Source organism: Corvus cornix, chromosome 1 (assembly GCF_000738735.6).
Source record: "Corvus cornix cornix isolate S_Up_H32 chromosome 1, ASM73873v5, whole genome shotgun sequence".
Classification (NCBI taxonomy): Eukaryota; Metazoa; Chordata; class Aves; order Passeriformes; family Corvidae; genus Corvus; species Corvus cornix.
Genome location: NC_046332.1, coordinates 55,276,748 through 55,293,980, shown reverse-complemented (window position 1 = coordinate 55,293,980; position 17,233 = coordinate 55,276,748). Strand labels below are relative to the sequence as shown.

Genomic DNA, 17,233 nt, shown 5'->3' with positions numbered 1-17,233 from the left:
AGAGCAGCACAGTGCAGTGGTGTCATTGCAAGGAGAGGACTAGCGCAGTGAGGAAGACAGGAAAAGAGGACATATGAACTGTTCTGCTTGGCAAACCTCCTGTGAGCATGTATTCAGCGTGACTACAACTTCTTGCAACAGGATGTGGTCGTGTTAGATGCTCTGGTATCCTCTCTCATGTTAATTTGCAGCTCTTTACTGAGCACTGTTGTGAATATGTACATTTTTGTCATTCTTGGTTTGAGCTGGAACTAGTGTTTCTCTTATTTTTTCCTAGCCATCTGATGAAGATACTATCAGCTTTAACGTTCCAATGTCAGACATTGTGGAAGAAGATCATATTATAAAGGATGATTCAGGTCACCATGCTAACTCAAGAAAAGGTTGGAATGTAAAAATGTGGAAGTTAAATACAGGGAAATTCTGTTGTTGATTCTGTGCCTGCCTACCTACCCAGAAGGCTTTGGGCATGCATATGCAACCTGTTTGAAATTTTTAATGTGGTTTGAATTTAAACTTTGTTTTTAAACTCTGTGATTTAATACAAGTAAATTATGTTGTGTAACAAATGTTGAGCTGAACCAGAAATCATTCTTCTTTTTTGCTGTTCTTAGTGGAATTCCATCAAGGATCATCTCACGTGTTTGTCAATGATAAGTCACGAGAAACAGGAAGCCAGTTTGATGAATCGGATACTCTTACTACTGAATTTATGAGCTACATTAAGGCAAGTTTGCAACAATGTTAAGTGGGGGGAAATACTTTCACTGCTTTCATGAGTGCAGTGTTTTTAAAAGATACAGAAGGCAAAAATAAGCAGGTATGTTTAAAATTATTGCAATTGATCTGGGACAATTTACCCATAACTCTTTCTAGGATATGTGAGAGATGTGCTTTAACTATGTTTAAGGCTTTAAGAAAAAATGGCAGGTGTGTTCTGCGCTACTTGCATTATATTCTGAATTGAGCGATTTATTGTATTTGTTGCATTGCTAAAATGCGAGATGACTTTGTGCTAGATGTGGTGGATGAAGTTTTGAAGTAATGTTATGGTAGTAAAATACATTTTCTTAATTTTTTAAACATTATGGTAGCAGTTGAGAGATCCATAAAGACAAATTATATCACCTTCTAGAATAAGTGCTGCATTTTTGTTGTCTTACGGTATGTACCCTTGTTATAGGAAGACATCATGATGTGTATTCCTGTAAGGTGAAGAAAGGTGACAAAGAATGGCTTTATTCATTCTACTAGGGATTGTCACTGGGAAATGAGCCATCATTGGAGAATGTTAGAGAAGCTGGTATACTCTTTAGTGCAAAATTGGGTAGAATTTATTGGTACAGGATGATGCTACTGATGTGCCGAACACATGACACAAAAGAGGATAAGCCTCTGTTTTCTGCAGTTCATTCTCTACAAGTACAAATACCACATTCATTCAGAGAGCTTCTGTCTTTAGTGGCAGCTGAACTGCTTTAGTGGTCCTGCCTGTCTGACATGAAAGAGTTGCAAAACACCAAGTGGAAGCATAAAAGAGACTCAAGTTTTCAAATAAGTAGCACTTCATATTTATAGGTATAGGGAGATCTAATTTATGACTACATTGGAACCAAAATAACTGGCTGACTGATATAAATTCCTGGATGCAACTTTTGTTCCAATTTGTTCCTTTTAAAAAAGAAATTATTCGTGACTGTCAAAATTGTCAAATATGAATCCTGTTAATAATTATACATGAGGTACATAATTGCTACTCTTTGCATGTTTGGCATTTCCTTGCCTTGTAAACAAATCTGGCTGCAGTAGGAGAGCAAGTAGGAGGAGAGTTGGGATTGTGGTTAATTGAAGCATTGTTTCTATATGCCAGAAAGTCACAAATGGAATCTGGGACATGGAACAAAGAATTCTTATGCTGCTTGACTTTCTTTATACAGTTAAAGGAGGGTTAGGGCTGTTGACCTCAGTAAGATCTTCTGAATAGAAGATCTTGTAATCAGTATCTTAAAAGGGGGTAGGAGTGAGGAATGGAGCAGAAGTGTTGGATTGCTTCAACCAGCCAACCTAGAATGTTACATAAATTAGGTCAGTGCTGAGTCGGAAAGCAGAATTTATCTGCCTACTTAATTGCAAAGTTCAGTTCTCATTATCACTTTGTCTGCTTACAGAGCAGAGCAGCAGAGTGTGATGAATTATTGAGAATAGAAGAGGACACGCAATGGCAAGCAGACGAAATGTGAGTATTTTTTATGTATCTATAAATAATTAGCTATGTCATTTAGTTAGTTTGACCAGGACTGGTATTACTTTGGTGTTTAATAATTTTATAGATTTGGAGGCATGGCAATAGCATAACCTTGCACTTTGTGAGTGCTCAGTGTTTTACATTTTATTGACGAATAGAATGGATGTTATATTACAACTAATTATTTTTTATGCCCCAATAATTTTTTATCTATGTAGAATGCAATCTTTTTTATTAGGTATTTTGATATTTTGTTTATTTAGGCATTGCTGAAAAAAGATCATCAAAACATGTAAGATCTAAATTTAATGTACATTTAAAAAGTCAATTTAATTAGAAAACATACCTAATTTTTTTTTCTTACTTGTCATAATTTTAACATTGAAGCAATCGTTAGTTTATAGATATTTAATTCCCGAGTAGAACAAGTGAACATCAGTTGCTGAAATGAGTGCATAAGGAAAGGGAGTTCAACATGACTGTACTGTGAAGCTGTCACTCATCAGAACAGTGTAGTCCTATATGATATTAAAAAAAAGACCCAAACCTGAAGGGAGGAAAGAATAAGTAGTTTCTGAAAGAGCCTTATTGGCAGAAGTAATGGAGGTTATATTTCTACTCCCCAAAAATAATTACAAATGTTGAAAAGCAAAAGAAAGCAAGCTGGCCCTTATAAAAATTCATTATATTTACCATTCATGCTGAAACAATACATGGGATGAGTGCATTTAAGAGTCAGATATTGGTAAATAAATTTTCAGTTTTAGAAGTCATTCTGTTTAATTGAATGCTAAAAGTTTTACTTCGTCACATTTATTTATGTACGTATTAGATTGAGGGGCTTTGTTAAGGACAAAGTGTTGGAGAGTTTTTTCAGAAGAAGCTCTTTCCATAAATTCAGCACATACCAGTGTGCAGAGAGGCTGTTTTTCCCCTTACAGTTTTTGCATGCCCGTTGGAAGGTGGAGCTCACACACTGACATTCAGACTACCCGTGATAATTGCTGTTGTACCTTTTTTTTTGAATGTTTTTGTTTTCTGTTATAGAATAAATTTATCAGAAGAACAAACTATTGACATAGCAATGATAGAACAACTAAGAGAAGCAGTAGATTTATTACAAGATTCCAACAGGTATGCTTACAATAGCTGATATAATAATAATATAATGTAATATATTTTAAATTTTTTTGTGAATTACATTAGAGTTCTCTTTTAACTGACAACTGGAAGCTCTCTGAAGTTACCAAGTGCTTCGTTATCATACCAGTGTGTGCAAGGTAGTTAAGAAGGAAACTCACGTTCTCTCTCGAGTATCCAGACAAGATTCCCAGTAAATTAAGAAGGTATAAAAGAAAACTAAAATCAGAGGTGGGGACACCCCTTAACCATTCATCTCATGTACACTACTGTGATGCTCTGACGTTTTGTCTAGGATTGTCACATTTCTTTTAGGGACTATAAATTTTCCTCTTAGTCATGCTTGGTATATATTGTTGGAATGAGAAGGGCTTCCGGCCCATCTTCATGCCAATTCAATGAAGCACATAAAGAAGGTGCCTGAATTAATGGTGGAGTTTCTTTAGTTTTCTGAAATCCAAAGGAGAAAGAGGCAAAGAAAGTTATTTAGATTTCCCCTGACAACAGATGGCAAGATTTTATAATTTAGATGCTAATTTTAAGTGGCCAAAGTCACATAAAATGGCTTTGGAACTGTGGCTATACAAAGGAATATGTATTTAAAAGAAAACAAGTGCTTGCCCTACTGGAAAAGTCTGACAATAGTGGTATCTGTAGTTCTGTCTGTCCAGATGCTTGCTATTGCTTTTCTTAGTGTAATCACCTTCAGAAATTAAGTTCATTTCAAAACTCATTTTAATTCTTACTTCTATGAGGTTTACAGCTTCATTTCTCTGAAGATTAGAAACCTCCTTGTCTCTTCAGCCTTAAGTATACTTGGTTCTCTTTCCTCCCTTGATAGCTGCTTGCTTTTGTGACTACACTGTTCTTTACTTTAAATGCCTATTTTGATCCCCTTTTTCACCTAGCAGACTTTTGTATTTTTAGGACAGAAATTGATTCCTGTTAGTATTTCTAGAGAGATGGTTAGCTGGCTTTATTTTGCATCATGTAAAGAATACTTGAATTCTTGAATCATATACTAAATACTTGGATCAAAAGTATTTTTGTTTAATAAAATGTCATAAAATTAGGAAATAGATAACTAGGAAATTTCTTTAGTTCCTTTAGCTTCCTAGTACCATTGCTTCTGCATCTCATATGAGGCTTATTGCTGTGTTGGAAGAGTGTTGTAGTTAAAAAAGGAAAATGTTTGTTTTGGAAAAAAGCAAAAATATTTTAGTCGTTAGCCTGATAAATTTTGTCTTTTTGGTTTTTTGTTTCCAGACATTGCCCTAGTATTTCCTACATATTTAGGTACTTCTATTAAATTAAGAAGGTCAATAAAATACAGAAAATCTGTTTTTTGTTCACACACAGATTTAGTACACTATAGTAAATTTGAAAAATTACTTTTAGAAGTGTCTAATCATGTAATGTATTTCCATATTTCTCTACTGCTGTTTTTATAGTGTGTTGGGGCCTTTGTGGCTGCACTTTCTTCTTCTAACCTTAAAATATGAGCATTTATTTTTAATTTTCTGAGCACCATATAGGCTTTTTGATATACGCCTCCTGTATATTGGCATCCAGACTTAAGCAGCATGATACATCTGAGTGCCCAGTACTTGTCAAATGATGCTATAGACTTCCAGTCCTCTGAGCCATAGGTTCCTCATATTTTTTTTTTTTTAAATTATGGGTTTTTATGGCATTTTGTTATATACTTGCTTTATATAAAGCAGTGTGAAAATTTTTTTTCACACTGAAGAGTTTCTTTTGTTTATCCAGTTCCAGAAAGGAATTTAAATGCTTCTGCTGCCGCTTAGCTTAAGATGCACAAAACTGGCATTTGCTTTTAACTTACACCTATACGTTGTAACTTTTTTTTGTGCATCCATATAACTTTGGTGGTTTAGTCAAGGTAACCTGGTTGAAATAACTAACTCTATCCAGGACTGTTCTTATATCACACTGAAGGCCCTTTAGGAGTTAGAGAAAACACTGTAGGGGCTGAAGCAGTTGGTGATGCTGGCACACCTAATGTGCACTGCCTGGAATTCTTTCAAGCTGTTGTTGCTAGTGGGTGTGATTATCAAACTTGTAAAATGCTTGTCCAGTTACTGTTGGTTTAGTGTTCTGCAGAATTTAAAATCTTCATACCCTTTTGCACATAGATGGCATTTCATTTCTGGGGAGGTAGAAGATTTCAGATTCAACCTTTTTCAGTATTTTCGATGTTTGCATTTTATTTCTATATTTGCGTTCCTGTATTTCCTGCTTTCTTTCATTTTCTGTTTCACTGCTTTATTTTCAGCCACTGTAAATCAAGTGGGGATATATAGGCAGGGCTGTGGCTTCCATTTGAATACTGGGTTCTAGAGGTTAGATACAGAAATCTGCTGGCTTCTAGATAATGACATGGTTGTTGGCAGTAAACAGGTCCTGTTGTTTTGTTACAAGCCATTGCTCAGGGTGATACTTTGCAGATGAAACCATGAATGTTGCTTTGACTGAACTGAAGCATCAAGAGGCATTTCCAAAAGCTCTTAAGGGATGACACTGAACAGGTGAAAATGATAACTATAACAGTACTTTGTGTATCCATTTGTTTGAAATTAAATACTGAACAGAATGGTTACTAAAGCTATAGCCCAGTGCAACATTTTTATTTCAAACCTTGCAGATTAAGTATGGGTATTTCAGAGAGCAGTGCTGTGAATCTGTATCCCAGGGAACCAGCAACAGTTTTAGAATTTTAGGAGTCTACAGTAAAGTTTGTTACCTTCTTTAGAAAAAAAAAAAAAAATGTTATATGCATGATGTTCAAGTTGCTACACAATGAATTACATATTTGCCTTTGTCTTTATACATAGTGGTCAAATACAGATGGACATGTCTTCTCTTGGTCAGGTATGTTAATGAGTGTATTATTACAAAATATTCTGGGGGGAAAGACAGAAAATGAGCCCACAATTTCATCAATTAGTAATCTGCCAAGTAGGGAAGGCAAAAAGTAAGTAGGCTGAAGGACAAAACTAATTCTTCTTTAACATATTTGTGGAATTGTTCTGGGTTTTTTGTTGGTTGGTTGGGGTTTTTTTGTCTCTGTGTGTGTATATGTAAAATTTTTCTGTGTTTATCAGCTACTTTTGCATTTTAGTTTCTGAGCCTTCTCTCCCTGTGTGCCAGTTCAGCTATGCATCATTATCTACCATTTGACCCCATTATCTCCACTTTTTGTCATAGGAAAACATATATTCATTGAGTATAACCCCAAAATATTTTGGAAAGTAAAAGTGTTTTTCCAGAGTACTGTCACTATAGTTACAGAAAGTATAGTTAAAGTATGGGTTTTGAATTTTACAGTGTGATGTATGTTGCTTATTATTTGTTCTGTATCTGGCGAACTGATGTATTTTATGAAATAGTTGTTTTAGATTTACATCATCCACCTGTTAGTGCTGGAACTGCACTTCTATAGTATCTGCTTACTTCTGTGTCTGCTTTTTATCACAGTATTTTTAAGAAATACTTCAAGGTAACATTATGCAAAAAAAAAAAAAAACAAAAAAAAGTTCTATTTCCAGCAGTACAGACAGAAGAGTTATTTATCTTACAGAGAGAAAATCCTGAAGAGGAACTGGAATTCCAGAGGACGAGAGAGTTGATTATGGAGAAAGCAAAGCCTGAAGCAAGAACTTGTGAACAGGGTGAAAAATGGTCATTGAGCCAGGTATGGAGGTGTCCAGATGCAATAAATGTGGAAACATTTGGAATGGATCATTGCATTCTGTCAGTTTGTGTGTGGGGATAATGGGTTTAGGCCCATTGTGGGGATTTGGCTTAATTTTTTTTTTTTTTTTGCCTTAGCACGAGTCTCAAGGTTTGACTGTAAATGGAAAGTTGATTAAGACCTATCCCTTTGGAAAGAACTTATGTAATACATTCAATAAAAGCATTTTTATCCAATAAAAAGGGTAGTAGTTGCAGGGGTTGCATTCCCCTGGAAAAAAATGTCATCTCAAAGCAAGAAAATGAAATACCTGATTCCTCTTCCCCTCTCACCCCAAATATTCTTATAGTTATATACGCTTCTAAGTTTATATTAATAGCAGGTTTTTTTAATTGTATTTAATATTGCAAACAGACTGTATATAGGTTGAGATGATAGTTTTAAAGTTTCAAAAATATTTTAAGATTTGTACACTGTAATGATCCAGAAATTAGGAACTACAAAAAACCCCTAAATATTTGGGGCATTTTTTATTACTTCAGAACTTGCTGTATGGGGATTTTGTGACTGCACTTTGCAAGCAGACTGTGAGAACAAAATTACAGAAGATGCTGTCTATATTGGCAGTACCTTAATATTATTTGTTGTATCCAGAAATAGGTGGTTTTTTGTTTATCTTAATGCTTTTCAAATATTCTTATATAGTCGTCATCATAATATCAAATACTCCTGTGATAAATTTGTGACTTTGTTAATCTTAATTTTTCTTTAAAACATCAGAAAATGGAGTTGGTTAATCTCCTTTGTTATACTGTTGTACATTTGGGTTACCACACTTTATCTGGAGCAGCTTTACTTCATTGTTGAGATTAACAGATAAGGCTAATTCAGTGTCAAAGTGGTCTCTGTATTTTTGTGAACTGTTTAGCAAAGATACACCACTAATTCACCTCTCCAAAAGAAGCAAAATATTCCTGAACACTTGTGGGGATCTGATCTGGACTGTCTTATGCAGGTGAAAATACTAGGCACACTCTGAAGTGGAAACACGTCCTGCAAGAGCAAGTTTTTAATCATGCTGTGTTCTGTGCAGTATAGTAAGCACTTGCGTCGCTGCTTGTGTTACTAAATTAATTCAATTCAACTTAAATTCAAAATTCTCACTAGAATAAAATAGAAGTGGTCGAGCATGCAAGTCCCCAGGTAGAATTGGCTATGATCAGATGCGTAAGATTTCTCTCTGTTTATTCTAGGCAATACAGTGGTTGAGCTAATATTATGAAAGTTGTCTAAGGCTGAAGAATTTTTTTTAATCTTGAAAAGTAGCCAAGAAAGGTCATGAAGCAAAATGGGTCTGTAATCTTCCTTCCCATTTTGCTAACTTTTGGAAAGCTCTGTGACTGTTGGGACGTAGTGTTCCAGGTGCTCTCTTTTGTTTCCATTTTTTGTCAATTAAAAAAAATTTGCCCTAGGGAAATTGTTCTGAGCTGAATTATAATTTACTTATGCCAGTTATCTTTCTACTGAGTTATGATTGATGCTGAATTAATGATTATATTTCATATTTATCAGTGTGGTATACATTTTTCTGCTGTAACTATAACAGAAATGGTAACAAAAAGTATGTTGTATTGAAATTATAAATTTAATGTTTTACAGAATACTTCTCTCTTCAAATCTGTATTGAAAATCTATATTTTTAAATTACACTTTCGTGGTAGTTTAATTAAAAAAAAAGTATGCTGCATTTTAACCAACAAACATTAAAGTCTTATAAATGCAGCTATAATCCCTTAGTATTGAAGCTAAAAAGTTAATGACAAATCTGTGTGAGTAGTTTCCACATGCTTTTTAAAGAATGTTCTTCAGCTAGCAATAAAAGTATTTATTATTAATGCAAATGAATAGCTTCAGTGAAAAAGAGCTAAGTATTAATATGTATCTGACTATAATTAGTAAAATGTCCCATTGCTGTACATCACTAATATAGTTTATGAAATTTTTTTTTTTTTTTTTATTTTTTAACTTTCCAAACATGCAGAATGATCTAATTCTTTGGAACACAAGCGGGCAAACCTCTCACAATGAGGTAAGATGTCATTTGTTTGTCTCTGATATATTTTATATGAATGTTTCATAGACTAAATGAAACATAACTGAATTCCACAGAACATATGACTGAGCTCCTCAGAAATGAAAATGTAGTTTGTTTGGCATGTGTTTTGATCTTGGCATCTCAGAGACTTACTCGGGTATGAAAATATACTTTCTGATCAGCTTGTTTCAGAGTTATACAGTTTAGTATAAAACGGTTAATTTTTTTACATTTTCTTCATTCTGACACATTTTTTTAATTTTTGTTTTTTTTTTAATTCTTCCTTGTTCAACAAGGCTTTTTATTGATTCCAGTGCAATTTCTTCTTGCATAGTTGTGTTATGTCCTTGATTAGTTTTCAGAGAGGAATCTGATTCTATTGATCCTGTAGCTTTTTGGTGTGAATCTCATTGTAAGATCAAAAAGGTAAAAACCATGTGGAACTCCTTATGGAGATTATTTACCGTCATTTTTTTTCTTTTGTGCAGAAATAGGGCTTCTCCCTCTATACTGCATTGGGCATAAGCATCTTGCAAATTCATGAGCACCCAGCCATCATCCACCAGTCTTGGTGATGGGACTTCTATAGCTTCCAGCTCCAGTGGAATCACTTTTTAAATGGGTTTCTGGAGTTTGGTCATAGAACTCTTTCTGTGTTGCCATTGGTTGTATGATGATTATACCTTCCCTTCTCCTGTATGTTGCTGCTCCATTCTTCCTGCTGCAACTCTTAGCCTAGTTCAGGGTCAGGGGCAATCCTGCTCTGAGGCGTATGCCTAATTTCCTGTTTTCTATTTTTAACACAGAAATTCAGTGTTGCATGGAAAATACCATGCAGAATGGTAATTAATTCTGTGAAAGAAACAAACGTGTCTAAGGAAAAAACATGCCTTTGCTTTGTTTTTCTTAATGTACTCTGCCACAAAATGTATGCTTGGAACCAAGTGATGACACAAGATAAAACGGAGAAATAATTGAGCTTATTTATAACTAGGGGGAATATTGTGCTCTCTTTTGTCAGAAATGCATCTTTTCTAGCGGAGGAATAGAGTACAATAAAAAAGGGAGGTTATCATAGGTTTGGGACTATATTGTGATCAGATTGTAGTGGATTAGTTGTAGCATGCAGTATTGTTAACTTTTGCATTTTGCATAGTCAGATATGCTGAGCTATATTCTGGGCGTTAGTCTAACTTTGATTTGTGTTCTTGAATTACACAGAATAAGGATAAAAGTCCAACAATGTCTCCTACTACAAACACCACAATACCTTTTGGCCTGAAGCCACGATCAGGTAATGTGGGAAACCAATTTGTGTGTACTGGTTTGGGTTTTTTACGTCTCTGTTATTATTAGCTATCTCTATTTTTTCCCTCTTAAGAAGTAAGCAATGTAATTTTCTGTACAACAATTAGAAGAAGCTTAGAACATTTTAAGGTTTTCTAGTTTTGAACCAAGATGGAATTTCTAAGAAGTATTTATTTGTCACATTAAATATGGATCAATTTTCATCCATTACTAGTAAATAGGGTGTTTTATAAAGTTATATGTATGTATATTTACAAAAATATGTGTTTGGATATAACTACACATTTTGCATGTGTTTACATACTTATCATCTGTGCTGACATACTAACTGAAATAAGATATTTTGCTTGATTGGTATGTAGTGATACAGTTTAGATTTTGTTGAATAATGCATTATTCAACAAATAATTAGGCTATTTTGGAAAACACTTTTGTTGCTCTGGAAATTTTTCACTTCATTGAGTCTGTCAGCAGTTACAGTTGAGTAAAGATCAAGCATTATGGGAAGGTTAGATCTTTACTTCAGCCAGCAACTGAGTTCAATGAATTTGCAATGCACTCTATCTGCATAACCACCAGTCTTTCAACAAGCAGCAGTTTATTTGAAAACAAACAAACAAAACAAACAAAACCTAAAAGCAAGTAACACAAAACAACTCCCAAACTTAGAGATGTATTTGAGAATTTGGGTAACAGCTTCCTTTAAAAACAGGATTAGCTACATGATTTAATTCTGTTTTTATCTTCTGTGTGCTGTGCTAGTCAATATTAAGTCATGTCATGTCACCTCTAAAGAGTTGCTCTAGGTTTTCAGTATCTTTCAGCATCCTAAGACTGTAGTTCTGGTTTCTCTCATTCACCACAAATGCTTTTAATCAAGTGCTGGTAAACCCCTACAAGCTTGTAGTTTCCATAACAAAATACTTGGCAATAATGGCAGCAGTTTGTGAAACTGCTTGTAAAACATTGAAAAAATGTTTATGAAATTGTACCCATAGATTTATTTGGTTTTTGTTGGGTTTTTTTTGAAGTGCTAGGAATCTTTTTTTATGAAAGAAGATAGTTCAAGTTTCTGATGTAGTTATGATATACAGTTAGACAGATCTGTTCAGGTGCATTTCTTAGGTTGTTGGAATGTTAAACTCTGGCTCTGTCTTGTTCCTGATGATTTAGAAATGTTGGTATTTCTGCATGTATTTAAAATATGGGTTAAATGATGAGCAAATGGGTCCTTTCACAATTCATTGAAAATAAAACATTGAGTAATATTGCATAGTCCAGTGGCAATATTGCAGTATCACTGTTAAGGGAAAGATGTGTGAATGCAAAAAGGCCCATGCCGTGTTGCTGCTTTCACAGGATGTGGGCTGTGTTCTGAGTCCACAGTGAAATCTGCTGCTGTAACGCAGCACAAGCCCCGGCGTGCCCTCGGGCAGAGGGGACGCAGCGTTGGCCTCCACAGCGTCCTCGCTGGACAGCTCAGTGGAATCAGCGTGGATGGGTGCGTGCGCTGGCTCCTCCTCAGAGGAAACACGTCGGGCAGCCGATGATCAGGCTGGCGTTAGCCCGGAGGCAAAGAAGGCGGCGGGAGGGGCTTCTGGTGTGGGTTCCAACAGGTTTATTTGCAGGAGGGTCCAGGGACCAGCGAAGCCACGAGGAGACGCGGGCTAGCCCCCTTTATGGGGGGTGGAGCAAGGCAGGGAGAGAGAAAACAACCAATGGGGTACAAGCAGAGGGGAGGATACAATTTTTCAGAACAAATGGGGAAAACAGGGAGGCAGGAGTCATAACAGGGAACCAATTAATAACTAAAAAAGGGAGAACTTTCTGGAACAGGGGGAGGTAATTTAAGATTGGGAGCCACCCAGGGGGAGGTAACCTAGATCTCAGTGATCTCTTCTGGTGACTGACATTTGATGGTTTCAGCCCAAGAGCAGGCTGACCCACCCCAGCACTGCTGGGCGCTGGAAGCTGCTTTGTGGAAGAATATGCAAGACCGTGACTTCTTGTTCAAGTGTTAGTTTAACGTGCACTTCTGAATCTTGGCATATCTGTGCCCAGATCTCCTATACTTAATGACTAGAATAGGTCAGGGCAAAATAGCCTAGTGACTCTTTTTTTTGAGATAATTTCTAGAAAGTCTGGGTTGCAATGTCTGCTGTCCTTTGCAAGAAAACCTCCAAGTCACATGATTCAAGACCAGATGTGCGCAAGTCCTATAGTTCTTCCCCTGACTATATTGCAGCTGTGTATAGCCACAGTCAGTTGGTTAGAACTTTCTGTTTTCTGCACTGTACTAATTGAAATTCATATATTTGAATAGATTTGAGTATGCTAATGCTGTAGTGTCTTTTGGTCATCATGTGGTTGCATAAACTTGATAATAATGAATTTATTTTCTTTGCCATATGAGATGCTGCAGTCACTAAGATCCATTACTGCACCGTTTCTCACCTGATCATATCTAGTTTCAGTCATCTTACCTTAAATTTATACCATGGTAAGATAGGGGAACTTAGCAATAGTAAAACATTACATCCAGTTTCAGATAAAAATATAGTATATTAGCTATGTAGCACCATGAAGCAAGAAGGAAACCTTGCAAAGGCATAGTAAAGCAGCATATTATTTCATCTTCTGCTGTTTTGCTAACACATAAGAAATATTTACATACAGAAGTAGTACATGACTGACAATACTGGCCTGTTTGTGCAGCCTGCATGTTTTTCCTTTTCAAGCTGGTTTGCTTGGAAGGTCTGTAGTTTCTTCCTTGTGTTTCCTTTAAAACTTTATGCAAGTTTTGTATGTTTGAACCATTCTATCACTGGCTGGAATTTGTACTTGTTAATTATATGCTGCCTTAGTGTCATAGACCTGAGCTAGTGCAGAGGTACAGCATTTCTGTGATCCAGGAAACTTTTTAGCTTAGTTTGTAGTTTATTTTAATAGGTTTTTTCATTTCAGTTCTTAATGGCCTTAGGGGAAATGTTAAAACTTACTGAAAATGTAAGCTTTAATGAAGTTAAATAGTCTTAATGCGTTTTAACTATTTAACTTTGTTAGAGCTTACATTTGAATTAGTTGCTTCTATAAATCTCATAAATCCAAGTGCAACATTAAAAGAACATTGAAGTGTTCTAACTAAAATGCATCCATATAATGCTCTATGGAAAAAATAGTGGCAAATTTTCAATGAAAATATATGCAACCATATTTTTTTCTGAAATTTGAGAGTTTGTTTTCACTGTGTTTATTTTCATCTATTTAAAATGAATGTTGCTTTCTATTTGACTTTCCCTCCTCCGCATCGCTTCATAATGGTTTATGTCTCTTGGAAAGGTGAAAGTAAACTGTTCTAGGCTTCTGGTAAAGATTCCAGTTTTTTGAAGTACACACACAAATGTAAGTGCTTCCAGAGGATAAACCACAGTGTTTTAAACTTGTGTGTTAGTACATATTGGTATGTATTCAGGACTGAAGGACCTTTTGTACTTTCATTTTTAAGCTAGGCAAAATATTGGGAAAATTCATATCTGACAGCTGACAGAAAGAATCCGAAGTACCCAAAGAAAATGTTTTGAAAGGTAATGAATGTGTTTAGATTTCTTGAAAGATTTTTTCAAAGGGTCAGAAGTTTACGTTGAAGGTAAAAAGGTAGAGGATTTTTAAATTTTTAAGATTATTTCCTTCTGTATTTTAAATATTTTGAGAGACTAGGGACTTCTCAAATTCACATTAATTTTGAAAACCTTAAAAAATACCATTGAAAAGAAACCATTTTCTTAAAGCCTTACTTTTTCTCTTGGGAAGTACATTAGCTCTCTGAAAAGGAATCACTCAAAATAGCTAATAAATTTAAATTCTCCCTCCTTCATCCATGAATTGATTAAAATGTTAAGAGTGGTGCTATTTGTTGAAATTGAGAGCTGGCAAAGGTCTTGTTATGCTGTCCTTAATGTGCCAGACCTTCAAGTCTGAGTAGCTTCTAATACATCTTGCAATCAAGAGTAGTTTTTGCTTTTGTTCTGTGCCATTTCTAGGTCACTGTGTTTCTTAGTTTCTGCTGAACGAAGTGACAGCAACACAGACAAAAAAATTTATACTGTCAGAGGCTGAAACAAGCACTGACAAAACTCAAAGTGACAAAGCACTTTGAATTCTGAAGTGAGGAGTTGTTCCCTTGCAACTGTTTACGTAGCATAACATTACTTGTGAATATAATGCCCTCAGTTTGGGTGACTTGTAGAGAACTTGAAGCACAATGTTAGCATCTATAGTAGACATGCTTGTATTTCAAGTTAGTTGGAACATATCATTGAAACTTGACAGTATTTTTCTCTCATTTGAGTGCTCGTTACTGTTTTTCTAATCTTTGGATATTTATTCCTTCCGTTTGTTTTCTTTCCTAACGGCATTATCTGTGTACTTTGGAAAATAATTGAGAATACCAATTGCTACCAGAGTCAGACTGTTTATCTTTTGCCATAAATCTGTGTTCTGTTACCCAGTGTTGACTCTACTCAAGAGTTTAAGTTGTGCCGACTCCCAGGTTTAGCTGATCTGGTGTCCCAATAGCCAGAAGCAGTGACCCGGCCCTGGGAAAAGTGTGAAGAGAGAGAGCTGTGAAACTCTGAAAAGAAGTTTAAAGTGAAGCTTTATGTGACGCTGTCTGAATTACTATCATGTTAATACAGATTCCAAAATTGTGGGAAGGAGAAATCCTACATGATTAAGTTCCTTCTGAATATTAGTTTGGAATGGTAGAAAAGAGGGATTTTCTGTGCTTACTGAAACTTTACTTTGGACTTTCTTCTAATAGTAAGTGGTTTTAGTTGCTTTTATATCTACACAGAAATCTTGATTTGTGTTTATGGTTTAGCATTTAGAGCAGAGGTAGTTTGTAATCTCTAGTCTGAGGAACATGGCTGTTGCTTGTGTGCAGGATTCAATAGATAAACGTGGAGATACATGTAGAAGAACAAGAAATGACTGAATTATTAATTTTTTTTGCCGAAGTGGTAGGGAACATTGTGATCAGATACAGGAAGCGTTCATTGAGGAGCAGCATTATTGTGAAAGGCAGAAAAGAGATTTAAATCTGTCATAAAGTAGGAAACCAGTGTGAAGCTTTGAAGGGATGAAGAGATTCAGGGAGAAGGTATTTTAAGGGTGTTAGTATCCAGTTCTGACACACTGTGGATAGGAGGTTTGAGGAAAGCTTGGGCAGAAATGTTTGCCACAATCAAGACAAGAGACAGAAGTGCAGAGTAGATGTGGTGGGGAAGGAATAAAAATTTCCGCTGAAGGATCTGAGGAACAGTAAGGGGTGGTGTTGTGACTAGTTAAAGGAGAGACGGCAGGATAGGTAGGGAGAACAGGGTCTGTATTGCTGTCCAAGTTTAGCTCCATAATGAGTTCATGGGTGGTCACAAACTGTAGGCATGACGTGCTTTTACAGTTATCTGATGAATAGTCTACAGCAGACTGTTGCAGCTTCTGTGGAATTGTACGGTTTTGTGTGCTTCAGGGAGCCCAATCGAATCATTAATGAAGTTGTGTTTGTTAGAAGACTGTCTATGGTGCAGATTTGCCAAAGCTCGTTGTACAAACTCGGGATCACCCTCTGAGGGTATTCTATGTCTGTTCTTGTCCCTGAGAGGCCTGTAAAAGTTGTGGAGGACCAGTACTTACATAGCATGGTGGACCCATTGTAGATTTGAATTTATTGCTGGGGGAGTTAGCAAGAAAAAAAGTAGTGCTTCATTTATGATTAAGTGAATTAACATGAAAGGAAAACATCTGTGGTACATGTACTTACTGAACATCCTTCAACAAAATGAGAATCCAAGTGATAACGTAGCTGCTACTTCCAAAATCAGCTGGGAAATGGTAGTGTAATAATATTTTCACATGAATGTGTTAATTTTCTTTGTCTTTGTGAGACGTGTTCCTATTACATAGTTACACAAATTTTTCAAAATTTTTATTCTGTGAAAGTTTCCTTATTGAAACTTCACAGCTGGTATATTTACCTTCTGATTCAGAGTCAAGGTTTTTATCAGGCTTTAGTATAAAATCTATGGGTACTTTTTCTTAAAACTTGGTTGTAACAAGTTGTGTGAAGTGCTATGGTTACAATGATCTTGCTAAGCCTAACAGACTTAACTGCACATATAATGTATGATTTGCAAGTACTAACATTTAACTTTTCGTTCTTTTTATTCTGCACCATCTTTCATTCTTTTCTCAAAATTTATGCATTTTGTATTAATCACCTCTTAATTACATCTTTGCCATTACCATACAATCCTAATGCCATATATGATATGCTGCTGCCCACTTTTATTCCCACTCCGGTCCTTATTACCACCATGGTTGGACTGGTTATCACTCCCCTCCAGCAGACCCATCCCTCAGTTTTCCTCCTATCTCCTTCAACACACTTACACAGGCACAAACATGGGACAACTTTAGCTACAGTATCCCATCTGAAGGAGACAGTGACAATGGTAGGTGTTCCATATATAATTTACTTAATTTTATGTTTTCAGAAACATGAGTATGTGGTGAATGCCCCATGTGGCTAAGGACAAAAGACAGTACTCTCCAGGGGATGTTTATAAGACTAAATACCTCAGAGGATGCACTTTAATTGGCACTGGAATATGTAGTGTCAAAAATCAATGAGTGAAGCATCACTCTTTTCAACTCTGGCAAAACAACTTTTCCC

General features: G+C 35.8%; 1 protein-coding gene across 1 annotated transcript in view; it reads left to right on the top strand.

The window, feature by feature from the left end:
- The window catches only part of LRCH1 (leucine rich repeats and calponin homology domain containing 1), a 118,888-nt gene that overhangs the window by 72,072 nt on the left and 29,583 nt on the right, over positions 1–17,233 (top strand). Inside the window, 8 exon segments of the mRNA XM_039567696.1 lie at positions 278–383; positions 615–727; positions 2,169–2,236; positions 3,293–3,379; positions 6,051–6,140; positions 6,241–6,277; positions 9,142–9,189; positions 10,417–10,489. Of these exon segments, the coding sequence (XP_039423630.1) occupies positions 278–383; positions 615–727; positions 2,169–2,236; positions 3,293–3,379; positions 6,051–6,140; positions 6,241–6,277; positions 9,142–9,189; positions 10,417–10,489 (622 nt within the window).